General features: G+C 39.7%; 1 protein-coding gene across 4 annotated transcripts in view; it reads right to left on the bottom strand.

Annotated features, from left to right (window-relative positions):
* IL12RB2 (interleukin 12 receptor subunit beta 2) overlaps positions 1–27,638 on the bottom strand; it is a 91,969-nt gene that overhangs the window by 28,525 nt on the left and 35,806 nt on the right. For all 4 annotated transcript variants that reach the window (XR_003115912.1, XM_025358997.1, XM_025359006.1 and 1 more), the window contains exon 9: positions 20,145–20,364. Coding sequence is in view for 3 of the 4 variants with exons in the window: in XM_025358997.1 (XP_025214782.1) it covers positions 20,145–20,364 (220 nt within the window). In the remaining variant the exon portion in view is untranslated. The remainder of the gene's footprint in view (positions 1–20,144; positions 20,365–27,638) is intronic.

Raw genomic sequence — 27,638 nt, 5'->3', positions numbered from 1 at the left:
TTCCTTCCTTCCTTCCTTCCTTCCTTCCTTCCTTCCTTCCTTCCTTCTTTTTTCTCTCTCTCTCTTTCTCTTCTTTTTTTTTTTTTCTTGAGACAGGGTCTTGCTCTGTCACCCAGGCTGGAGTGCAGTGGCATAAGCACAGATCACTGCAGCCTCGACCTCCCAGATTCAAGTGATCCTCCCACCTTAGCCTTCTGAGTAGCTGGGATCACAAGTGCATGTCACTACACACAGCTAATTTTTTATTTTTTTTGTTAGAGAGAGACAAGGTTTTGCTACATTGGCCAGGCTGATCTCAAACTCCTGGGCTCAAGTGATCCTCCTGCCTCAACCTCTCAAAGTGCTTGGATTACAGGCATGAGCCAACATGCCTGGCTCCATTCCTTTTTCTATTTCTATAGCCTCAAAGGTGCCTAATCTTTGTGAATATATTAGGCATCTTTCTAATCCATCTTTCATATATTTATTTAGACAAATTCCTATCCTTGAAATTTAGTGTTATTTCGTGCATATGTGTTGAATTTTCATGAAATGTATTGGGAGATAAATCTAATGCTTTTTCTTTTTTTCACTCAACATTATGTTTCTGTGACATAAACATCCTGCTTGCTGTTATGTAAATCCGACTCATTTTTTCAGACTGCTACCTAAACCCTTTACTTGTCCAATATTTGAGTGACAAGCAGGAAGTTCTTTTGGAGTGTTTGCAAACACAAACAAGGATGCAATGAATATTCTCTTGCATGTTCTCTTGTGTGCCTGTGCAAGAATGTTTCTGTGTTTCTGGATATATATGCATAGAATTCCTTGATTATAGAGCAAATTCACGTATTGTTTTACAAAATACTGCCAGATTTATCTCTAAAATAGCCAGTTGACATTCCAGCAAGAAAAGCATGAAAGCTCTCATTTCTCCACCAATATTTTCTGATTTTCTAATTTTTATCAATCTGGTATATACAACGTAGTATTTAATTGTGGTTTTATTTTCATTTTTCTGAATTTTTTTTTTTTTTTTTGAGATAGAGTCTTGCTCTATCTTGCCCAGGCTGGAGTGCAGTGGCACCATCTCAGCTCACTGTGGCCTCCGCCTCCCAGGTTCAAGCAATTCTCCTGTCTCAGCCTCCCGAGTAGCTGGGACTACAGGCGTGTGCCACCACACCCGACTAATTTTGTATTTTTAGTAGAGATGGGGTTTCACCATATTGGCCAGGCTGGTCTCAAACTCCTGACCTCAAGTGATCCACCTGCCTCGGGCTCCCAAAGTGCTGGGATTACAGGTGTGGGCCGTCGCACCCCGCCATTTTTCTGATTTCTTATGAAGCTGAGTTTCTTTTCATATATTACTAGTTATTTGACTTTCTCTTCTGTGAACTGCCAATTCATATACTTCACTCATTTCCATTGGGTTTCCTGCATTCTCTCTGATTTGCAGACAGCTTTTTGTATTCTAGATTTTAATCTTAACTTACCAGTTTTCAACAGTATCTTACCCTAGCCTGTCAACTCTCTGATAACTTAATGACATATATATAGCTACTTTGATCTTGGTAAATTTATCCATGGCTTGTGTACTTTACATCTTATTTATGAAATCCTTCTATTCTAGGGTCATGAAGATACTCAACTACATTTTCTCCTATTGGTTTTGTTTTACCTTTCACATTTAGGTTTTTAAATTCAAATCCAACAAAAGGGTTTTTTTTTATGGGGGAGAATAAATTTTACTACTTTTCCACCTGGTGAGTCAATTTTTCCCTATGTCATCACATTTGGCATCTCATCCCTGTCATATACCAAGTTTCACATAATCATGGGTCTGTGTCTGGGTTGACCACTTTACCAGAAAATAGTGTTCATGTTACCAGGCTTTGTAATGTCTGACTATTTAGTCAGTGAAGTCCTTTCCTTTTTGCTCTTCTTTATTTTGTTTATTTATTTATTTTGAGACAGAGTCTCCCTCTGTTGCCTAGGTTGGCATGCAGTGGTGCAATCTTGGCTCACTGCAACCTCTGCCTCTGGGGTTCAAGCGATTCTCCTGCCTCAGCCTCCCGAGTAGCTGGGATTACAAGCGTGTGCCACCATGCCTGGCTAATTGTTTGTATTTTCAGTAGAGATGGGGTTTCACCATGTTGGCCAGGCTGGTCTTGAACTCCCGACCTCAAGTGATCCATCCACCTTGGCTCCCAAAGTGCTGGGATTACAGGTATGAGCCACCACACCTGGCCAATACTTTTGGTTTGCTCTTTAAATGGCATTTTATTTTCCACTACTTTTTCTACTGCTAATCTGTGTGCGTTATTCTGGCAAACCTACTAAACTAATAATTTGTCTGCTACCCTTGCTGAATGTTTCATGTAAATAATTTTATTAGCAACACACTTAAAACATATCCTCTTTACAATCTTTGAATTAAATTCCTTATTTCCTTTTTTGGTTCCTATCTTATTGCAAGTTTTCAAGAGAACATGCCTATATCGTTTTCTTGAGATCATGTATGCTGCATGTTTTTGGTAGAAAGTCTTTAAAATGCTAGAAAGTTTTCTTTTATTCATAGTTTTCAGAGTTTTTATTTTTATGAAATACATTTATTAAAGTTTTATTAACTTTTTTTTTTTTTTTTTTTTNTTTTCTTGAGATCATGTATGCTGCATGTTTTTGGTAGAAAGTCTTTAAAATGCTAGAAAGTTTTCTTTTATTCATAGTTTTCAGAGTTTTTATTTTTTTGAAATACATTTATTAAAGTTTTTTTAACATTTTTTTTTTTTTTTTTTTACATCTGGTAAAAACACATCCTTTTTTTTTTCTCTCTTTCAGTTCTAATGTGATAAATTACATGGATACATTTTTCTGATATTGACCCATCCTTGTATTCTTGGGATCAACCCTACTTGATCATTCTGTAGTTTTCTTTTTTGACTGAGACTTTCGAAAAATAGACTTTATTTTTTAGAAACAGTTTTAGGTTCTAAACAGAATTGAGCAGAAGGTATAGAGATATCCCATATACCTCTGTCCCTACATATGCACAGCCTCTCCTAATATCAAAATCCTGTATCAAAGTGGAACATTTGTTACAATCGATGAACCTACATTGACACATCATTATCACCAAAGTCCATCATTTACATTAGGGTTTATTCTTGATGTTGTACATTCTATGGGTTTCGGCAAATGTATAATAACATGTATTCACTATTATAGTATCATACAGAGTGGTTTTACTGCCCTAAAAGTCCTCTATGCTTCATGTATTCATCTCTCCCTTCCTCCACCCTTGGCAACCACTAAATCCTTTATCTATAGTTCTGCCTTTTCCACAACATCATATATCTGGAATCATACAGTATGTAGCCTCTTTTTTTTTTTTTTTTTGCGGGGGGATGGAGTCTCCCTCTGTCCCCCAGACTGGAGTGCAGTGGCGAGATCTCAGCTCACTGCAAGCTCCGCCTCCCGGGTTCATGCTGTTCTCCTGCTTCAGCCTCCCGAGTAGCTGGGACTACAGGCGCCCACGACCACGCCCGGTTAATTTTTTGTAGAGACGGGATTTCACCGTGTTAGCCAGGATGGTCTCGATCTCCTGACCTCGTGATCCGCCCATCTGAGCCTCCCAAAGTGCTAGGATTACAGGCGTGAGCCACCACGGACAGCCGGTATGTAGCCTTTTCAGATTGGCTTCTTTCACTTTGTTACATGCATTTAGGGGTACTCCAAATCTTTTCGTGGTTTGAGAACTCATTTGTTTTTACCACCAAGTAATATTTAAATATTTAATTATCTACAAGGACCACCATTTATTTATCTATTCACCTACTGAATAATATCTTGGTTTTTTTTCCCTCAAGTTTTGGCAATTGTAGACAAAACCATGTAAACATTCATGTGCAGGTTTTTGTGTGGATATACGTTTTGAGCTCTTTTGGGTAAATACCAAAGAGTGTGATTGCTAGATCATATGGTAAGAGTATGTTCAGTTTTGTAAGAAACTGCCAATTTCTCCAAAGTGGCTCTTCCATTTGCATGCCCATTAGCACTGAATGAGAGTTTTTGTTACTCCACATCCTTGCCAGCATTTTGTGTTCTCAGTGTTTTAGATTTTAGCCATTCTAGTAGGTGTATAGTGATACCTCATTGTTGCGTTAATTTGCAATTGTCTAATAACATATGATGTTGGTCATCATTTTACATGCTTATTTGCCATCTTCTTTGGCGAGGTATCAATTGCATCTTTTGCTCATTTTTGATTGGTCGTCCCTTTTCTTATTGTTAAATTTTAAGTGTTCTTTGTATATTTTGGATAACAGTGCTTTATAAAGTATGTCTTCTGCAAATATTTTCTGTAGTCTGTGTCTTCTCACTCTCTTGATAGTGTCTATCACAGAGCAGACATTTTTAATTCTAATGAAGTTCAGCATACCAATTCTTTCTTTCATAGATCATGTCCCTGGTCTTGTATCTAAAAAGTCATTGCCATACCCAATGTCATCTACATTTCCTCCTATGTTATCTTCTGAACGTTATATAGTTTTTCATTTTATAGTTAAGTCTATGATGCACTTTGAGTTAATTTATTGTGAAGAGTTAAGGTCTATGATTCATTTATTTTTGCATATAAATGTCCAGTTGTTCCAGCACCATTTGCTGAAAAGACTGTCTTTGCTCCATTGTATTACCATTGTTCATTTGTAAAGATCACTTGAATATAATTATGTGGGCCTATTTCTTGATTATCTATTCTATATCATTGATTTATTTGTCTATTGTTTCACCAATACAGTGGGTGAGAGGGTACATCCTTGGTTTGTTCCTTATCTTAGTGGAAAAACTTCCAGTTTCTCATCATTAAATATGATATTAACTGTAGGGTTTTTGCAGATTTTTTTTTATCAAGTAGATGAAATTCCCTTCTCTTCCTAGTTTGCCAAAAGTTTTTAATCATGAATGCATGTTGGTTTTTGTCAAATGCCTTTTCTGCATCTATTGATGTGATCATCTGATTTTCTTCTTTAGCCTGTTATATAATGAATTGCATTATTTGATTTTTTTTTTTTTAATTTTAAAAAAAAGTAGTGACAAGGTCTGGCTATGTTGCCCAGACTGGTCTCAAACTCCTGGGCTCACGCGGTCCCCCCACCTCGGCCCCCTAAGGTGCTGGGATTACAGGCATGAGCCACCATGCTCAGTCACATTAACTGATTTTTAAATATTGAACCAGATTTGCATACCTGGAGTAAATCCCACTACACTGGTCATGGAGGATAATTTTTTTTCATATATTGTTGGATTTGATTTGCTAATATTTTGTTGAGGATTTTTGCATCTATGTTCATGTGAGATACTGGTCTGCCATTTTTTTTTCTTGTAATATTTTTGGTTTTGGTATTTGGCCTAATATAATGAGTTTGGAAGTGTTTTCTCTGGTTTTATCTCCTGGAAGAGATTGTAGATAATTAGTATGATTTCTTTTCCTTAAACATATGGTAGAATTCACCAGTGAACTCATCTGAGGCTAGTCCCTTCTGCTTTGGAAGGTTATTCATTATTGATTCAATTTCATTAATAGGTATAGACCTATTCAAATTGTCTATTTCCTCTTGTGTTAGTTTTGGCAGATTGTGTCTTTCAATGAATTGGTCCATTTCATCTAGATTATCAAATTTGTGGGCACAGAGTTGTTCATAGTATTTAATGATTATCCTTTTGATAACATGGGATCAGTGATGAGAGCCCCTTTTTATTTATGATATTGGTAATTTTCATCCTCTTTCTCTCTTTTTCTTAGTTAACCTGGCTAGAAATTTTATAAATTTTATTGATCTTTTTAAAGAATCAGCTTTTGGTTTCATTAATTTATGTCTTTATTCCAGTTTTGAATTTCATTTATTTCTGCTCTGATTTTTATTATTATTACTACTTGCTTACTTTGGGGTTATTTGATCCATTATTTTTTTAGTTTCCTAAGGCAAAAGCTTCGATTATTGATTTTAGACCTCTCTTCTTTTCTAATGTATTCATTCAATGTTATAAATTTTCCTCTAAGCACTGATTTTGCTGCATTCCATAAATTTTGATGTTTTATTTTTATTTTCAATTAGTTCAAACTATTTCAAAATTTCTCTTGAGAAATTGATCTCTTATTCTTTGACCAATGTTTTATTTAGAAGTTGTTGTTTAATCTCTATTTTGGGATTTTCCAGCTATCTTTGTTACGATTTCTAGTTTATTTCCCCTGTGGTCTGGGAGCAGACAGTGCATGATATCTATTTTTTTAAATTTGTTAAAGTGTATTTTATGGCCCAGAATATGGTCTATCTTGGTGAATGTTCCATATAAGCATGAGAAGAATGTCTATTATGCTGTTGTTAGATGAATTTGGCTACAGATGTCAATTATGTTTAGTTGATTGAGGATGCTGTTGAGTTCAACTATGTCTTTAATGATTTTCTGTCTGCAGTCTTTGTCCTGTCTGCAGCATCTGTCCATTTCTGACACAGTGGTCTTGAAGTCTGACTATGATAGTGGATTCATCCATTTCTCCTTGCAGTGCTATCAGTTTTTGGCTCATGCATTTTGATTGTCGTTAAGTCCACACACATTAAAGATTGTTATGCTTTCTTTGAGAATAGACTCCTTTATCATTAAGTAATGTTCCCAGTTGCCACTGATAACTTTCTCTGCTTCGAAGTCCATTCTGTCTGAAATTAATACAGCTACTCCAGCTTTTTGGCTAATGTTAACATGGCATATCTTTCTCTATCTGTTTACATTTGCTCTATATGTGTCTATTTTAAAATTTATTTATTTATTATGAGACGGAGTCTCCTTCTGTCTCATAGGCTGGAGTGCAGTGGTGTGATCTCGGCTCACTGCAGCCTCCACCCCCTGGGTTCAAGCGATTCTCCTGCCTCATCCTCCCAAGTAGCTGAGATGATAGGCGTGCACCACCACGCCCGGCTAATTTTTGTATTTTTAGGAGAGACAGAGTTTCACTATGTTGGCCAGGCTGGTCTTGAACTCCTGACCTCAAGTGATCCACCTGCCTCAGCCTTCCAAAGTGCTGGGATTACAGGCGTGAGCTACTGTGCCAGTCTATATGTCTGTATATTTAAAGTTGGTTTCTTATAGACAACTATAGTTGAGTCTTGTTTTTTATCCACTTTGACTGTTTTGTAATTGCTGTTTTTAGTCCAGTGATGTTCAAAATAACTTGATGGAGTTGGAGTAATATGTACTACATGTGTTACTATTTTCTATTTGTTGCCTTTGTCATCTATCCCTTGTTTTGTCATTCTTTTTCTGCCATTTGTGGTTTTAATTGATCAGTTTATATGATTTCATTTTCTGCCCCTTTTTAGCATATCAGTTACATTTCTTTTAAAATGGTTTTTAGTGTTTGCTCTACTGTTTGCAATATACATTTACAACTAATTTAAGTTCCCTTTCAAATAACAATATACTGCTTCATGAGTAGCAGAAATACCTTAAATAGCAAAATAATCCAAAGTCCTCCCTCTTATCCCTTGCTGGGATTCATTGCTATCATTCATTTCACTTATATATAAGCATGCATAAGCATTTATAATACACAAACATATGTAATCAAATACATTGTTACTATTGTTGTTTTGAATAAACTGCTGTTAAGTCGATTAAGAATAAGAATAATTGGCCAAGCACGGTGGCTCATGGATGCAATCCCAGCACTTTGGGAGGCTGAGGCAGGTGAATCACCTGAAGTTGGGAGTTCGAGACCAGCCTGACCAACATGGAGAAACCCCGTCTCTACTAAAAATACAAAATTAGGTGGGCATGGTGGCACATGCCTGTAATCCCAGCTACTAGAGAGGCTGAGGCAGGAGAATCACTTGAACCTGGAAGGCAGAGGTTGTGGTGAGCCGAGATCACCACTGAACTCCAGCCTGGGCAACAAGAAGGAAATTCTGTCTCAAAAAAAAAAAAAAAAAGAATAAGAATAATCGGCTGGGCGCAGTGGCTCACGCCTGTAATCCCAGCACTTTGGGAGGCCGAGGCGGGTAGATCACAAGGTCAGGAGATCGAAACCATCCTGGCCAACATAGTGAAACCCCGTTTCTACTAAAGATACAAAAATTAGCTGGGTGTGGTGGCACGTACCTGTAATCCCAGCTACTTGGGAGGCTGAGGCAGGAGAATTGCTTGAACCAGGGAGTTGGAAGTTGCAGTGAGCCAAGATCATGCCACTGCACTCCAGCATGGTGACAGAGCGAGACTCTGTCACAAGAAAAAAAAAAAAAGAGTAATTAAAGTTTGTATTTTACCTTCACTTATTTCTTCTTTGATGTTCTTCCTTCTTCTATATAGTTCCAAGTTTCTGACCTATCTCATTTTCCTTCTCTTTGAAAAACTTCATTTCACATTTTTTGCTAGGCAGGTCTACTGGCAACAAATTTATTCAACCTTTATCTGGGAAGTCCTTATTTCTCCTTCACTTTTGAAGAATAATTTCACAGGGTATAGACTGCTAGGTTGGTGGGCTTTTTTTCTCTCGATACTTTAAATATTTTACTCTACTCTCTTCTTGCTTGCATGGTTTCTTTCTTTTTTTCTTTTTTTTCCTTTTCTTTTATGAGATGGAGTCTAACTTTGTTACCCAGGCGGGAGTACAGTGGTGTGATTTCGGCTCACTGCAACCTCTGCCTCCCAGGTCCAAGCGATTCCCTTGCATCAGCCTCCCAAGTAGCTGGGATTACAGGCACACGCCACCATGCCCAGCTAATTTTTGTATTTTCAGTAGAGACAGGGTTTCACCATGTTGGCCAGGCTGGTCTTGAACTCCTAACCTCAGGTGATCCACCCACCTCGGCCTCCTAAAGTGCTGGGATTACACGTGTCAGCCACCGCGCCCGGCCTACATGTTTTCTTTGAAGAGGCCAGGCTGGTCTTGAACTCCTAACCTCAGGTGATCCACCCACCTCAGCCTCCTAAAGTGCTGGGATTACATGTGTCAGCCACCGCGCCCGGCCTGCATGTTTTCTTTGAAGAAGTTAGATGTAATTCTTATCTTTGGTCTTATATACATAAGTTTTCTTTTTCCTGTGGCTTCTTTCAAGAGTTTTTTCTTTATCTTTGATTTTCTGCAGTTTGAATGATGTATGTAGGTATAGTATTTGTTGTGGGTGGAGGGTGCCATTTACCCTGTTTGGTGTCCTTTAAGGTTCCTGGGTCTGTGGTTTGGTGTCTGACATTAATTTGAGAAATTGTCATTCATTATTGTTTCAAGTATTTCTTTCATTCTTTTCTTTTTTTTTTTACCTTCTGGTATTTCCATTATGTGTATGTTACATCTTTTGTAGTTGTTCCACAGATTTTGTATATGCTGTTATGTTTTTTTAGTCTTTGTTCTCTTTGCTTTTCAGTTTTAGCGGTTTCTATTGACGTATCTTGAAGCTCAAAAACTCCTCTCCCAGATATGTCTATTTTACAAATTACCCATCAAAGACATTCTTCATTTGTTACACTGTTTTTGATCTCTAGCATTTCTTTTTTGATTCTTTCTTAGAATTCTAATCTCTCTGATTACCCTGCCCATCGGTTTTTGCAGGTTTTCTACTTTAACTGTTAGAACCCTTAGCATATTAATCATAGTTGTTTTAAATTCCTGGTCTGATAATTCCAACATCCCTGCCATATGCAAGTATGGTTCTGATGCTTGCTGTGTCTCAACAAACTGCTGTTTTGTTGTTGTTTGTTTGTTTTTTGCCTTTTAGTATGCCTTATAATTTTTTGTTGAAAAGTGGATACGATTTACTGAGTAAAAGAATATGCAGTAAATGGGCTTTTAGTAATGTGGTAGAAAGGTGTCGGGGGAGAGGAAGCATTCTATAACCCTGTGATTACATCCCTGTCTTTTTGTGAGCCTGTGCTTCTGGACTGGGAACTTCCCAGTACTTATCAGTATTCCCCCCTTAAGTGGGATAGGATGGCTACAGTGGGCTGGAGTTGGGTATTTTCCTTCTCCCACCTAGAAGAATAGAGGGGATTGGAGTTGGGTATTTCCTTTCCCTCCACATAGAAGGCCAGACTAGGATGGAATTAGATATGTTCCTCCCACCAGGTTGGTTAGGTTCTGATAAAACTCCAATAGTTCAGCCCTGTTAAAACAGTTTCCTTGGAGGGCAGGGCTTGTTAAGAACAGAATACTCTGGTGTATTTTTTTTTTTGAGGTGGAGTTTCACTCTGTCACCCAGGCTGGAGTGCAGTAGAGTGATCTTGGTTCACTGCAACCTCCGCCTCCTGGATTCAAGTGATTCTCCTGCCTTAGCCTTCCAAGTAGCTGGGATTACAGGCACGCACCACCACGCCTGGCTAATTTTATTTTTAGTAGAGACAGGGTTTTGTCGTGTTGGCCAGGCTGGTCTCAAAACTCCTGACCTCAAGTGATCTGCCCGCCTTGGCCTCCCAAAGTGCTGGAATTGCAAGGCATGAGCCACTGCACCTGGCCAACTCTGATGTATTTTATAACGGTTCCTTTTTCCCTCCCACTGAGAGAAACATGGGAGATTTTTCTGATATTCACTGCGAGAACCTGGTCAAGCTCCATTTATTTATTTATTTATTTATTTATTTATTTATTTATTTTTGCTCCTGAGACAGTCTCGCTCTGTCACCCAGGCTGGAGTTCAGTGGCACCATCTCAGCTCACTGCAACCTCTGCCTCCCGGGTTCAAGTGATTATCCTGCCTCAGCCTCCCAAGCAGCTGGGATCACAGGCATGCACTACCACGCTGGCTAATTTGCATTTTTAGTAGAGATGGGGTTTCACCATGTTGGCCAGGCTGCTTTCGAACTCCTGACCTCTAGTGATCCGCCTGCCTCAGCCTCCCAAAGTGTTGGGATTACGGGTGTGAGCCACCGCACCCAGCCCCTGGTCAAGCTCCTTAAGGTAAAACTCACAAAACTGTGAGGACCTCCTATGACTGATCCCCAGTGGAGATTTTAACTCTCAGATTTGTCCGTTCTGAGCCTCCAGCAATTTGTGAGTTACATACAGTTCAGGTTTTCCTACCTCAGCACTGGTTCCCATGAAGTTTTCTGCTTGGGGATTTTTGCTATGGTAATTTGTGATTCTCTGTATTTACCTGTCTGTCTCTTCAATTTTCAGGGCAGTGGCTTGCCACATAGCCTCGCTTCTCTCATAGGTCAAAGAAGAAGTATTGATTTTCCAGTTTGTTGAGTTTTTACTTGTTATTATGACAGAATGATGACCTCCAAAGTGCCTTAGATGCTAGACTGGAAACTGAAAGTATCACCACTAGGTTTTTTTTGTTTGTTTGTTTGTTTTTTGTTTTTTCTGAGATGCTCTGTTGCCCAGGCTGGAGTGCAATCACACGATCTCGGCTCACTGCAACTGCCACCTCCCAGATTCAAGTGATTCGCCTGTCTCAGCCTCCAGAGTAGCTGGGATTACAGGCACATGCCACGATGCCCAGCTAATTTTTCTATTTTTAGTAGATACAGGGTTTCACCATGTCGGCCAGGCTGGTGTTGAACTCCTAACCGCAAGTGATCCACCCAACTCAGTCTCCCAAAGTGCTGGGATTACAGTTGTGAGCCACTGCGTGTGCGGCCTCCACTAATTTTTAATAAATGTGTTGAATCCACATCTCTCATTCATCAAGTTATATGTCAATGTTCATAAGTGATTTAGGCAATAACTTTCCTTGTGTTACCTTTATCTGGTTTTAATACCAAAGTTAAATTAGTCTTAGGAAACAGGTTAGACAGCTTTCTTTATTTTATATTTTCCATAGCCACTTGAAGTAACATTGAATTCAGAATTCAGTTGTAAAACAATTTGGGGCTGGGGCTTTTTTGGAGGGCATGTTGTATGTAAATGAGTTTTTTATTCTTTTTTTTTTCTTTTTGAGACAGAGTCTTGCTTTGTCACCTAGGCTGGAGTTCAGTGGCATAATCTCGGCTCACTGCAACATCTGCCTCCTGGGCTCAAGCCATTTTCGTGCCTCAGCCTCCCAAGTAACTGGAACTACAGGTGTGCACCACCATGCCTAGCTAATTTTTGTATTTTTGTGGAGACGGGGTTTCACGATGTTGGCCAGGCTGGTCTGGAACTCCTGGCTTCAAGTGATCTGCCTGCCTTGGCCTCCCAAAGTGCTGGGATTATGGGCATGAGCCACTGCATCTGGGCTAAGTTTTTTATTCTTATTTCAACCTCTTTAATAGTTATTACTTAAAATTTAAAAAAAAATGTTGTGCCAATTTTTTAGCTTTTACAATATTTAACGATAAGTTTATTTCACCTAGGTTTGAAAGTTTACTTTTACTAGGGGAAAATATTCTTTCCCTCTTGTTTTGCTTGGCGTTTTATTTGCATCTTCTCTCTCTCTCTTTTATCCTTATATCTTGTTCCTCTGAATTTATTACTTAAGTTGTCTCTCTTTTTAATTTTTTAAACTTTAATTTCAATTAATTTTTTTTTTTTTTTTTTTGAGATGGAATTTCGCTCTTGTTGCCCAGGCTGGAGTGCAATGGTGCAATCTCGGCTCACTGCAACCTCTGTCTCCTGGCTTCAAGTGATTCTCCTGCCTCAGCCTCCCAAGTAGCTGGGATTACAGGCCCCCACCACCATCCCCAGCTAATTTTTGTATTTTTAGTAGAGACAGGGTTTCACCAGGTTGGCCAAGCTGGTCTCGAACTCCTGACCTCAGGTAATCCACCTGCCTTGACCTCCCAAAGTGCTGGGATTACAGGTGTGAGCTGCTGTGCCCAGCCAGTTCTCTCTCATTTTTAAATGATAGTTTAGCTGGAGAAACATTTCTGGATTTAAAGTTCTTTCCTTTCTTCCATTTGAAGATATTATATTATTGTATTTTTATATGTATTTTATATTTAGACACTGATATATCTAGTGTCCTTTTGATTCTTGTTCCTTAGTAGGTGATTTGCTTTTTTCTCCCTAAATATTGTTATACTTTTTTCTTTGGCTTTAAAGTCCTCACACTTTATGATAAAATGAAAAAAAAAAATTATGTTGGGTTTAGCACTCTGAGTTCTTTCCACTTGAGATCTTATGTCTTTCTTTCACTCTGTAATATTCTTGATCACTAGTCTTTAAATATTTGTTCCCCTCTATTTTTTCCCTCTACTCTGACTCCTTTTAGATGGTTGATATAATATCTATTTCTGCTCTTTCAGTGTTTTAATTTTTCTAATCTTTCAATTGCATTACACATTTTTTTACACCTTCTGGAAGAATTTCACCCCTACTCTTCATCTCGCTAATTTAATCTTCAGATCAATCCTCTCTGTTATTCATCCCATCAGCTGAGTTAGTTGTTTCAATAACTAAACTTTTCTTGCATTCTCTTAAATATATTGGAGTTTGTATGCTGGAAAAGATAGATGTAATTGACCACTCAGACAAAAGTAGAATACTATTCTAGCAAAATGTTCAAACCACATTAAGCCCTAATATAAAAAGATGTTTGAAGAATGCAATGCAACTGAAGTTTAAGAGATGGAAACAACTAAATGTGTTTGTTTTCTAAATAGACAAAGTATATTAGAAACTTCAAAGGTTTAAAAAAAAAACCACTTTTGCTAGATTCTATTATTTGTTGCTATACAATACTGAAATCATTTTCTTTAATGGCCCTTTGAGGTTATTCTAATAAAACGTGCTTTTAATTTTTTTCTTTTCTTTTTTTTTTTTTTTGAGACAGAATCTCACTCTGTCACCCAAGCTGGAGTGAAGTGGCATGGTCTCAGCTCACTGCAACCTCCACTTCCCAATTTCAAGCAATTCCTGTGCCTCAGCCTCCCGAGTAGCTGGGATTACAGGTGTGCGCCATCACATCCAGCTAATTTTTCTTTTTTTTCTTTTTTTTTAAGTAGAGACAGGGGTTTTGCCATGTTGGCCAGGCTGGTCTTAAATTCCTGACTTCAAGTGATCTCCCTGTTTCGGCCTCCCAAAGTGCCACAGGCATGAGCCACCACGCTTGGCCTAAAACGTGCCGTATTTAAGAGTGAATAAGCAATCTGTTTAATATCCCTTAAAAAAACCCTAAACATTCCATACTGTCTCTGTTTGGGTTTTCTTCATAACTACCTGTTTCTGATCCATGTTTCGGTATTCTCTCTTATCTTTCTAAGGATGCTTTTCACATTTATTCTAATCTTTTCTACTATCTGTTGCATTAGTTCTGTTTCCTATGATACTGCTTTGTTGCCTGTCATTCCCAGGGCTTGTGGTCTTCACATTTGTCTTGATTTTTTCTTTTGGGATCGTGTTTTATTTTCTTTGATTGGTCAACAACCTTGGATTTTGTTTTTTTATGGGGAGAGGAGTCAAAGAACAGCTGTAGCTCATGGTCCTCCATGTATGTTTAGGGTAGGGAGGAGAGGCTTTTCAGCTTGGAAAGCTCCAGGTCAGAGACCCTGCAGTGATACAACCTGAGCTCTTTGTTCCCAGGCACCCCTTAAGCATACATGTACCTCCAGAATCAAACTAGTACCTCTGTGGTAGGCACTGCTTTTCATGAGGGAATTGGGCTATTATTCTTGTTTGAAACTGCCAGGCCTATGGGATGGGTGGCAGGAAAAAAATTGCCGAAAGGTCAGCCAGCTCACAGGCACTCTTTGCTCCCAGAGCTCCTCCTTCCCCAGTGAAGTTCCAGGGCTTCCTTGACGGTGACTCTGCCACGCTCTCCAGAATTTCCTACCCCATCATAGAGATGCCTGGGCAGCGATCACAACAGGGTAACAAGGGAAAGAAATCAAGAGAACAAGTTGGTCCTCGCTGCTTCATCACTATTCCCCACTAGGGGGAACTCAGCTATCCATATCCTATCTCGCTGCAGCAGCTTCAGGGCCAGGTTTAGTGGTAGAGGCTGTAGACAGTGTACTGGCTATCTTGTCAGGAACTGGAATTCCCAGCAATGGTTCCTTGTCTTCACTTGCCTTGGTATTTGATATCCTGGTTACGCTATGGGCTTTTTGTTTTGTTTCATTTTTTGAGAATAAAATTTACTCATTCAGCAAGTATTTATTGAACACTATGGTTTGTAAGATCCCTTGCCGAGTATTGAGGTAAAAAAGCCAAAAAGCCTTTCTAACCACTGCTTTCTCTGGAATTAGCTAAGCAAATCACCTTGGCATTGCCTAGGGTTCTTCGGTGTCTGAGTCACCACACCTGCCAGGAACCAACCTAGAATTTCCTCTCTCATGATGTTTGCTGGGACATGTTCTTTCCTTCAAAAGTCTGCTAACAACTTACCTTCTACCTGTCACCTTTCCTTTAGCCTCAATCGTTCTTCCCATCTCCATTTTCACTGAGAGCTTCTGTATGAAGTTATAATGTTCAGAAGGCATTTGGAAAAAGTGCTCACCCAAGGGTGGTCTGGTTTTCCATGTAGCTCTGCCACTATTAGATGTATGATCTTTGTTGTTACTTCACCTCCTAGGGCCCCAGTCTCTGCCATCTCTGTGAGCCTGTGTTTATGACTGTACTGGCTTCTGACTCTTCCTGTAGTTTCAAGAGGTCTTGAGTGGAAGGGCTAGGTCTTTGAAATATTTAATACATTTTATTCGTCGACTGGTAGGTTTAGCACACATTCCTTTTTTTTTTTTTTTCTTTTTGAGACAGGGTCTCTCACTCTATTGCCCAGGCTGGATTACAGTGGCATAATCTTGGCTCACTGCAACCTCCGCCTCCCGGATTCAAACAATTCTCCTGCCTCAGTCTCCTGAGTAGCTGGGACTACAGGCGCATACTACCGCACTTGGCTAGTTTTGTATTTTTTGGTAGAGACGGAGTTTCACTGTATTGGTCAGGCTGGTTTTGAACTCCTGGCCTCAAGTGATCTACCTGCCTCGGCCTCCCAAAGTCCTGGGATTACAGGTGTGAGCCACTGCGCCTGGCCCTGGCTTTTTTTTTTTTTTTTTTTCAGATAATGTCTTGCTCTGTTGCCCAGGCTGAAGTACAGTGACACAATCATGGCTCATGGCAGCCTCCAACTCCTGGGCCCAAGCATTCCTCCTGCCTCAGCCTCCCAAGTAGCTCAGAAAACAGTCATGTGCCACCATGCCTGGCTAGCATGTAACTTTTATCATAAGCTAACAAAATCACTCTTGTGCCTCTTTACATACAATGCTGTGGCAGGTGCTTTTTACAACAGATTTGTCTCTGGTCTCTCAAAATCAGCATAAATCAGCCTAACTAATGTTGGGGCATTATTTTATCCTTTTCTTGAAGGAAAGATACATATGTAAACGATATGAATGTATACTGAAAGAGGAGAAGGCACAGAGTCATGTTCTACCTCTACAGATCATTCAGGGTATGTGTGAGACAAAGTCCTCAAAGACAGGACCATGCAGTTCTCCAGGTCCTTCTGGGACACAGAACTACTTGTATGAATGGCTCGGGTGTGATCTTAGGAGAGGCAAGAGGCCTTTGAGATTCCAGCACTTCTAAGACCCTCTTAACTATAGCTCAGCTCTCAAGAATTGCCTCATGTCCTTCTTTCCCTCCCAAAATGATCTCTGCATCAACCCCATTCTTATCATTCTGTGATCAGTGGTCCTCTGTCCACTCTCAGAGGATGAAGTGTTCCTCTTCCTCTTTTGGTCACTGGCTCCTCATCATCTCCCATCTCCCCAGGGACTTTATTATTCCCCCCCTCTCCGTTGTCTTCAACTTCTTCCTTATCCCTGGTTCTTCTTTTCAAGTCCTATGCCTGCTCAGCTCTCACTTTAAAACAAACCCTCATGCCTGCACACCTGCTCTCCCTCACCTGACTAGCACCACTTTGTCTCTCCATACTTGGTACGCATGTCACCAGCTCTCCTGGCCTCCTCTACAAGCTCATGCTTTGGCTATTCTCTGTTCCTAGAGCCCCCATGCATAACTCCAACCTCATGCTTATTCTACTGTACTGCACTTTACTTGCTTATATGTCTGACCCTCCCCCTTGACTAAATATAAGTTGAGGACCTCAACTGTATCTTTTACCTATGCTGGATTCCAACTGCCTTATATAGTGTATGCTCAAAAATGACTGTTGAATGAATAAAGTAGAAATGAACTCTAACATGATGAATGTGGCACTTGAGAAGTTGTCACCAAATCTAACTAAGGAACCTGGGATGGGACCACAGAATTCATAAGGTTTAAAACCTCAAGACCCATCTGCAGTGAGGTTTGAAGAAGTAAGTTATTCTGATATATTTCATTTTAAAAACAGCAGAATAGAACCACAGAATTCACTTTAAAAATTACATACGCAGTACTTAGCCACTGAAGAACAAATTTTTAAATATAAAAAGCAAAAGGGAAGAAAAATAACTTGTAATTCCAGATGTAGAGATTATCTCTGTTAACATTTCCATCTATATTCAACTAGACATTTTTTTTTTTTTTTACCCTTCAAAAAGTACATGCTGATGTAAATGTTTATTTATTTATTTACTTTTGAGACAGAGTCTCACTTTGTCACCCAGGCTGGAGTGCAGTGGCGCGATCATAGTTCACTGCAATCTCAATCTCCTAGCCTCAAGAGATCCTTCCACCTCATCCTCCCAAGTAGTGCAACCACTGGCGTGAGCCACCACAGCTGGCTCTTCTTTTTATTTTTTGTATCTTTTTCCTTATGTTGGCCAGGCTGGTCTCAAACTTCCGGGCTCAAGCAATCCTCCCACCTTGCCCTCCCAAAGTGCTGGGATTAGAGGTGCGAGTCACTGCACTGGGTGTGAATATATATTTAAAATGGCATCATCTCATATACACTTTTAAAATCTTACTTTTTCACTTCTAATGTGTATCTGTCCATGTCAATAAAAAACATAGCTGCAACATCCCTTTAATGTTGGTGTAGGATTAAGGCAGGTGAGGGTCATGATGAGTTTAACTAGTCCATTCTTTACTATTATACATTTAGGTTGTTTATGGTGTTTCACTATTTCGAACAATTTTTCGCAAACATCTTTGTGCTTACATTTTTAAGCACTTACCCTATGAAATGCTGATATACATTTCTAAGGCTAAAATGTCCTGGTCAAAAGATACAAGTTTACATTTAAAGTTTGTTATGTATTGCCAAGTTGCTCCCCAGTAAGTTGTACCAATTTACACACTCACTAGCATGTACAAGAGTACCTTCCCCACACCCGCACCAACATGGATATGTTCATTCTACTTACTCTTTCTCAGTCTGATTTGGCTTTTCAGGTTTTCTCAAAATTTGTATCTCATTGATTGCTAGTTAGGCTAAACATATTTTCATATCTTTGTTGCTCCCTTTTATACTTCTTTTTGAGTTGCCTGTTCATATCCCCTAGTTTTATACTTGAAAAAGTTATATAAATATACACTTAAATATATAGATATATAGAAATCAACCCTCTCTCTGCTAAAAAGGTGACATACAGTTTTCTTAAATTGCTATTTGTATTTTAAAACTTTATTTATGGTGTCTTTTAAAAAATCTATTTTACTATGCATAAAGTTGAAGTGTTTTTTTCTATAGTTAATATTTTTTTTTCCTTCAAGCTTCCTGCCTTAGGTGTCTTCCCCACATGAGACAGAGATTACCAGTTGCGTACAAACACCTTCTCCTCATCTTTTTAGCAAGGGAACATTGCTGCCTTAATATATTTTTGAGCCTCCTTTGCAGCTGGGTGTGACCAGGTGACCAGTGTGAATGCAAGTGTTGTTGTGAGCCCTGGGGTAAAGCTCCTTAAAAGTAAGGGCTGAGCCCTTCTTTTCCTTTTCTGCTGTCTAGAAGGAAATAGCTAGAGCCTTGGCAGCCATCTTGGACTATTTCCATCATGAGGATGAAAGCCAAACTTGGCAGAGGGAACAGAAAGAAGGAGCCTACAGTCCTGATGGCATCATGAGGCTGTCACACCAGCCCTAGGCTGTCTACCTTTGGACTTCTCTTTTTTTGAGAGGATAAATAAGTTCCTACAGTCAGGCCTTTGGTAAGAACAACCCTAATCCCAAGAGAAATTCCTAACTCATACACCAACCCAAGGTTATATGTATATAATGTATATATACTGGTTACATGTATATCTACATTAATACTTACCTGTATTTTCATCTAACTATTGTATCTAATACTTTATTTCTATGTGTACAGATATAGGACTGAAAAGATATATAACCAAGATTTAACAGTGTATATTAAATAATAGCATTTTGGTAGACTTTTTCAAAATGAAGATTGCTAAACCCACTGGTAGATAAAATTATTAAACTGAATTTTAGGAGAGGATCTAATTACAGAGTTTTACTCTATTAGGCATTATTTGAAGTTAGGCCAATGAACTTGACATGGAATTCTTTTATAATACAGATCTTGAGAAATAGGATTAATATCAATTTCCTTGCCTAATTGTGAGCTTTTATCCTGAGAAGTTAATTTTCAGAGGATATGACTATAAAATGTGAGAGTCTACATCTAGTTGGGAATTTTCTGATAAAGGTAATTGGATATGTATCTAAACTTGTGCAATAAAGGGCTATGGTAAAACAAAATTTTACTATAGTTTCATTAGAGTCAGAATTTCAATATTATTGGTTGTATTTATTTATCTGTTTTTGATGAAAGGGGTCTCACTGTGAGGCTCAGACTGGTGTGGAACTCCTGGGCTTAAGCAATCCTCCCACTTCATACTCCTAAGTAGCTGGGACCATAGGTACACACCACCATCCCCAGCTTTGGTTTTAAAATAGGTTTTGACTGTAGGTGTAAAATGTTTTCTTAAACTTAACACATATTACTCCTGCTTCTATAAAAGCTAGTTAGATATTGGTGTTCAATTTAATGTAACTAGTATTTCCTTAACTACAACGTATTAAATACCTGCTATGTATTAATATTTAGTTTCAAAATGACCTATGAGACAGGCAATATAATTCCTATTTTAGAGAGGAGGACATTGAAGCTCAGAGATGTTCATTCACTTGTCCGAGGCTACTCATAGGCTGACTGGAAAAAAAAAAAAAAAAAGCTTCTGAAAGTTGTTGACTCCAAAGCCTGAACTCCTGGCTACTCATTTTAGGCCCTGGGTTGGGCCTGCAGGAGATAAGAGATGAGTAAGACACAGTTTTCCACAGGCAATGTTAAAGAAAAATTAGAACTTACCTGCCTCACACAGGTTCATTATGTTAATACGAGTGGGCAGAGAACTGCCTTTTGAATTTGCTGCAGACACAGCCACAGCCCAATTTCCGGTTCTAGAAATGACTGTGGTCCAGGAGGTGTGTCCTGTGATGTTCTGTGTCATAACTTTCCCTCCTGTCAGCTCCTGCAAGGTCACCTGATAGTGGAGAATTTTTCCTCTTGCCTCTGAGACACTCAGATTCTGCAACAAGACACATTTATTCACTGTTTCCTCCCAGACAAGATCACTGAGGCTCTGTGCCTGGACCTCATGGGTACAGATGTACCAGGCAGCTACAGCTGAGGGACCTTTTTATTCATATCATCTCATGTTCCCCGCTACACACTTTCATGCAACACCCACCTTCCCCTCCCTGCCATTTAGTAAATAAAAAATCAGTTAACGTTTTTAAAGGATAATTCTTAAGAACACATTGATTTTCTTTTTTGCTTTAAAATGAAACTTACTAATAGCAGACAACTTGGTCACATCCAATAGAACAAGTGTAGAATCTCAACTCAGAAGATCTGGATTTGAGTTCCAGCTCTACTGTTTACACAGCCCAAGGGCAAGGCACTCAGCCTCCCTGAGTCTCCATTTCTAAATCTGTAAATCTCACACACATATAACCTTTTCTACAGAAAGCGCACTGCTGCTGAAGACATCAAACAGAAGATTTTCAAGAGCTAAACTAGTAAAATCTTCATTTAGTGAATTGAATTAGCCATCTGTGCTAGGAAACTAAGACACTGTTCATAAACGTGTGACTAACAACATTTGGAACTGCAAAAATTCCAATTGAGATAATTTGGGAGCAATCCCAGAAAGTAAGCAGATAACTAATTATTTGTATTATAACCCTGTTTTGACAAGGACCATGAGAAACAGAAGCATAGAATACGGAGAGTTGTCAAGTCTAGCACTGGCGGTGCCCATCCATGCCTAATACAAGTAGAGGAAGGCTTGCTCCCCAGATTCAAGTGCTACAGTTTTCTTTGCAAGGCTGTCCCTTCCATGAGTGGGGGGCCTCCGGCTGCCTTTGCTGAAAGACACACTGTAGTCAGCAAATGCCCCTTGCTTGGGTTCCTGCTCACCAAGAACTCTTCTAATAATTTGGTTTCCTTTGTCGTTTATCTGTCAGGAAAGGCTGGGCTAACATGAACATCTGGTTCACTTATAATTTGTATTTTTCACTTTAAGTGAACAAATTGGCCTTCTGATTATAATTTGGCTTCTGAAACAATTAGCATACTGGGAGAGAATGTTCCAACCTGCTGACTCAAGCCTTCTGGTTGGCCCCACAGCTGCATTTCTTGCTGAAATTAGTCCATGAGCATCTACTTTTTATATTTCCATTTCTGGAAGCTTGGTTAATGCAGGTCCATTCTGGTGACCCTTCTGGATCCAAAAGGTCCAAAACTAAATCTTAAACCATGGTCAGTGTACCAGATGGATGTCATGTTGCTGTGGGCCCTTTTGTGTGGACATTCTGCTTTCCCTAAAATCAGCATTTCAAAATAGGCCTGTTGTGTGGATTAGAATAAGCAAATGCTTTTTAGAGTAGGATGTTCTAAACTATTATTATTAAATTTGCTGTTTGTCAGAGGAGAAAAACAATAAATTAAAGCAGACACTGGCCAGGGAAGACCATCCCCTCAGCTATCTCTCACTCCATCCTTCCCTATCTGTCTCTTCTGCAAGTCCAGAGATAGGACTGTTACCTCCATTCACACCCCAAGTTTTCCAACCCTAAGGTACTTCCCAAGAGTTAACTGAGCTCACAGAACTCTTCTTTTTGGTCAGGGACCCAAGAGGCTTCAGTCCCATCCTAACATTGCAAACCAGTCTTCTTATCTCCCTCCCACTGTCCTTCATAGACATCCCAGAAATCTCATTTAATATAATAGTAAAGTGCTGAAGGAAGGGGTGAAATGTTTTCTTGGATCCAATGACTATGCATAGTGACTGCTGTGAAAATCTAGCTGATCACAGCAGTCTAGTAAATAGGGGTGTGGCTCTGACGGATCATGAAGATTTCCAGAGGGCATGGACCCAGACTCTTACATTTTCCCCTTCACATCCCGTATTTTAGAGTTGAAAGTATCAACGAAAAGGTGGGAGTGGGATGGAAGTAGTTGGACAAGTAAATATGGTATCCCATGGGTTAGGCTGATACAAGATGTCAAACTCAATTTTTGGAATAAAGATTATCCTTTCTTAGGTAATTGGTCTCCTTAATCAAAATGAAAAACAAGCCTAACTGGTCCAACAGGGTCCATGGAACAAAAAACTTCAATGAGCCAGTAGGAATTGAAGATATTTAGCCACTTAGTCTCCTGAAGCAACTGAAAACAGTATAATCAGTTCAGGGTTTTGTTGTTGTTGTTGTTGTTGTTGTTTGGGCAACATAAAGTTTACAAATGGTGTATGTAGTCCATCACTCCTGGATTATGCCTTGCCCTGATGGAAGGAAATATCAAGGAAACACCAAACTGGAAGTGAATCTACAGATTACTAAGTGAATCTACAGATTAACAATTAATTCAAGGATTCATTTTATAAGTGGGAAAGCAGGGGCCCAGGGACATGAAGTGACTTGCTTAAGGCCATTCAATGGACAGACGAAGAAGGTAGGTGCAGAATCCAGAGCTCTCGACGTCTAGGCCAGTGTTCCCTCTGTTATGACGTGCTGCTCCCTATTTAGACAAGCCTGAGACAATGAACTGGTAGGAGTGGGCAGCCGCGTTTCATAGTTGAAATCCCCAGCTACCCTTCCAGCCCAAAATTGCAAAGCAACTTCTCTAATTGTGATGTTTGATACATTCTGACATGCAGCACGAACAGGCAGCATGAGTTCATCAGTTTGGGGAGGGTGGAGACCGAGAATCCCTTTTTTCCCAGAGTTAGCAGGTTGTGAGTCACAGGAGACAAGCTGTGAGCTCAGAAGGACTGCAGACTAGAGGAGCCCGCCGACTCTTCCCAGATCAACTTATTTGTATGCTGGTGCTGCTGGTTTGGGTGAATGATAAAGGAAAGACCAACATTCACTGGGCTATACCATGAGCCAGGAGCTCTATGTCTAATGTCCCATTTGGTCCTTGTAACTCTCCATTCTGATTCTGAGGATGTTGAAGCTTGGGGAAGTTAAGGAACTGTTTCAAATAGCCCCACAGAAAAGTAATGTGAGATTTTTGAGTGCCCTCTGGTGGATGTGAGAGCGGTGTGCAGTATCCAGAACGTGTCTGGCATCCCTGGGAGTGTCTCCAAGACCTGCCACCTCTCGTACCTTCTCTGGCAGTGCTGAGAATGGTCTCAGGCTAGTGTTCCTACTGTCATTGTCACCTTCTCCTATTGGTAAGAGTATGCTATAAAGGAACCACAGTCCCATTGCCTCTCTCCAGTTTTCTTTCTGCTCTGTCCGGTGGGAAATGATTTAAATTTATTATGGAAAGCCTTTCTGACTTGGCTTTGTCTGAGAACTGAAGAGTGAACAGCTCTCTCAGTAAACCTACTGTAAGAGTTCTGCTGCCTGAAAAAGCTTTCAGCATTAAAAACATGGTAATTGTAATCCATGACGGGACAAAATCTGACCCATTTCAGAATGCAATGCATCTGTTTTTATTTTAATTAAAGATCTATTGAAGGAGGGGTGTCTCCATGAATTGGTAAATCATTTCTTCTTAAGATTTAAAAAACTTACTGAACTTCTCATAAAGTAATGCTCTACTTCTGAACTTCCCCTGATGCAAATAATAAAGAAAAAAATCTGTTAGCGCTTAGCCTATATCAAAGAAGAGGGCCTATAATCTAGACCATAGAAAGCTGGGGGAATCTGAACACTATTAATCACAGCTTTTCTTTCTTTTGATTCTGGCTTTGGAATACTGCTGACTTTGATTTTTTTCTTATTAGAGCAGATCTTGCTTTCTTGCTCTACCACATAGCAGCTATATGACCTTGGGCAAATTATTTTCCCTCTTTGAGCCTCAATGCCCTTATTTATAAAATAAGGATACTGTCATGTGCAATGTAGGCTTATTGGAGCATTCAATGAGTTAAGGTAGGTAAACTGTTTTAAAGAGTGCTTGGCACATGTTAAGATTCTTGGCGACTTCCCTTCTCTCAGTTACTCTAAAGTAACATAAAAATATCATGATTGGCACTTTTGCTAACATACTTACATGACTCTTCTACCAGTCTCTGAAGAGCTAGGTCATCTTGACTCTTGGCTTACTCTTCAGTTCTATATGGAAGTCTCACCAATGCCATTCAGTTGGTTACAAAATACACGTAATTTGTAAGTTTTTGTGGGCATCTTGATTTTAAAACTCATGACTGCCTGTTGCAACCCCAGTCCAAATGAAGAAGTGATTCAAAAGACAACCCTCGGCCGTGTGCGGTGGCTCACACCTGTAATCCCAGCACTTTGGGAGGCCGAGGTGGGTAAATCACTTGAAGTCAGGAGTTCAAGACTAGCTCACCCACCATGGTAAAACCCTGTTTCTACTAAAAATACAAAAAATAGCTGAGCATAATGGTGCATGCCTATAATCACAGTCACTCGAGAGTCTGAGGTGGGAGAATTGCTTGAACCCAGGAGGCAGAGGTTGCAGTGAGCTAATATTGCACCACTGCACTCCAACCTGGGTGACAGAGTGAGAACCTGTCTCAAAAAAAGAAAAAAAAAAAAAAAAAGACAACTTTCACCTGGACACTTAAAAAACACTCCATTGAAATTGTCTATCTAAGGATCTATTTCCCCACTAACACCCTCAATGTCATGCACAATGTTTGCCTCATAACAATAACTTAACACTTTTCACAACGATTTCATTAATCTTCACAACAACTTCACATGATCTGCACTTTACTCATGAGTAAAATAAGGAACAGAGAGTTTAAGCACTTTGCCCAAGAACACCCAGCCAATAAGTAGTGAAGCTGGAACTTAAACCCAGGTGACACAGCTCTACCAAGAGGTGAACTCTTAACTGCTGGACCATGCTAGCCCTTCCTAGATACTCCCCCGTGTTCTGCTATACTGAACTGACTTAACTGATAGTCTGACCTCTTGGTGGTGATCCTGGCATAATGATTTCTATCTTGTTTGGCAGCTAGAAAAACAGAAAAATAAGAGAAACTTTCATGAAAGCAAAACTTTAAAATGCCCTTCCCATCTCTTCTTTCTATCTTCTGTTAATTGTTGGCTACCTACTCTCTTATTTTTTGCACTGGCCACATTCTGCTATCCAATCAAAATTCCCTACTTTCAGCTGGCATAACATGTTTGACTAGTAAGCAAGGAAAAGCAGCCCTTTCTTTCCAAAAATATCTTTGGAAATGCTGTGCCTGCCTGTGAGGGGCCAGGATTGGGAAGGGGGAGATAGAGTTGAATATTGCAACAAAACAATCTGAATTGTACCATCTGCTGCTTTTGTATTTAAATATTGATTCTGAGATTGGATAGCTCCTATAATTATTTAAATGCCCCAAGCTCCTGGCAGCCAATCCTCACTAGGGATTTACAATATACCTTTGTCCTACATCAATATAAATCAGGTCCCAAATAATACTTTCCACTTTTAACAAGGCTTTTTCATATTAGGAGGCCAAAGAATTCATCACTTCAGTGCAATGTGATATAGGTTGGAATATTCTGCATATGAGAGAGAAATACAAGGAGAAAGAGACAAAGCGAATGTACTAATAAGCTGTTCCTTGCACAACAGTGTCTCTAAGGCTGTGCCGTAAATTGGTATACGGGGCTTGCTTATCTTCTTTCTTTCCATATTCTGTGGTTTGAGGGTAGCTGTTTGTCAAAATGAATTACCTCGTATAACAAATAAAAAACACTAAATATTTTCCCCACTTTTGGAACCAAGAGTTTTCTTTCTTTCTTTTCTTTTCTTTTTTTGAAATGGAGTCTCACACTGTCGTCCAGGCAGTGTGAGCCCCGTGCAGTGGCATGATCTCGGCTCACTGCAACTCTGCTTCCCGGGTTCAAGGGATTCTCCTGCCTCAGCCTCTTGAGTAGCTGGAGTTATAACTACATGCCACCATGCCTGGCTAATATTTTTGTATTTTTAGTAGAGACAAGGTTTGGCTGGTCTCAAACTCCTGAGCTCAGGTGATTCTCCCACCTCGGCCTCCCAAAGTGCTGAGATTACAGGCATGAGCCACCATGCCTGGCCTGAGTTTTCTTAACTCTCTCTGTATTGCTCTCAAAACACAGGAGCTGTGCTGTTGAATATGGGAGGGAGCCCCTAGCTGTAGGAAGTCACGGAGCCCTTGAAACATGGCTAGTCCGAGCCAAGATGTGCTACTGTCTGCAGAGTGAAGTCTTACAATGTGCCCATACTGGCACTTAGTAGACACACCAGTTTTTGAAGACTTGGTAGGATAAAAAGGTTATAAAATATCTAAATAATTTAAAAAACTGATTACGTGGTGAAATGACAATGTTCTAGATCTACTGGATTAGATAAAATGTATTATTAGGCCGAGAGCCATTGCTCATGCCTGTAATCCCAGCACTTGGGGAGGCTGAGGAGGGAGGATCACTTGAGGTCAGGAGTTTGAGACCAGTCTGGTCAACATGACAAAATCTCATCTCTACTAAAAATATAAAAATTAGCCAGGCATGGTGGCACACACCTGTAATCCGAGCTACCTGGGAGGCTGAGGCACGAGAATCACTTGAACTTAGGGGGTAGAGGTTGCAGTGAGCCAAAATCACGCCACTGCACTCCAGCCTGAGCGACAGAGGGAGACTCTATCTCAAAAAAAAAAAAAAATTATTAAAATTAATTTCACCTGTTTCTTTTTACATTTTAAAATTTGGCTACATAAAATTTTTTAAATCATGCATGTGGCTGACATTTGTGGCTCGCTGATATTTCCATGGAACAGTGTTTCACTAAAGTAATCCTTTCCATGCCAAATCCATAGAGGCGTCCCTCTTTGATTGCTCACCACTCCCCGGCTCCACTAGGCGAGCTCAACCATCATCCCTCCAGCTGAACCTGGAACTGCTCCTAACACCCAAGTGTCCTCAGCATCCTGCTCCTACTCCTGTCCTCTTGCTGGACTCTGAGCTCCAGGACATGAGGACTGGATTTGTCTTGTTCACTTTCACATCCCAGCTATGCAGTACAGTGTCTAATACTAAAGAGGAGCTTTCACATATTTCTTTGAGCGAAGGAATGAGCTTAACATGAGTATTTCTCTTCCAGACTCACGGCCTCAAACGAATTTCAAAAGTTTGTTTTGAAACAAGATATCAGGATAACGAGAGGACGCTAAAGAAATTAAGAGAGGAAACTAGAAAGGCTAATGTGGCTTTACCTGGTTCTCATATCTTTTTCATATATATATGAAAGGTGGTTTTCTTCTAAAAATATACATGCTGTTTTAACTAGAAGAGAAGTATATGGGAATCATGGATTGAGATAATTAAGGAAAGGATACAATGTAAA

The sequence above is a fragment of the Theropithecus gelada genome, chromosome 1 (assembly GCF_003255815.1).
Source record: "Theropithecus gelada isolate Dixy chromosome 1, Tgel_1.0, whole genome shotgun sequence".
Taxonomy (NCBI): Eukaryota; Metazoa; Chordata; class Mammalia; order Primates; family Cercopithecidae; genus Theropithecus; species Theropithecus gelada.
The sequence above is the reverse complement of the archived record's forward strand: the minus strand, read 5'-3'. Positions and strand labels throughout refer to the sequence as shown.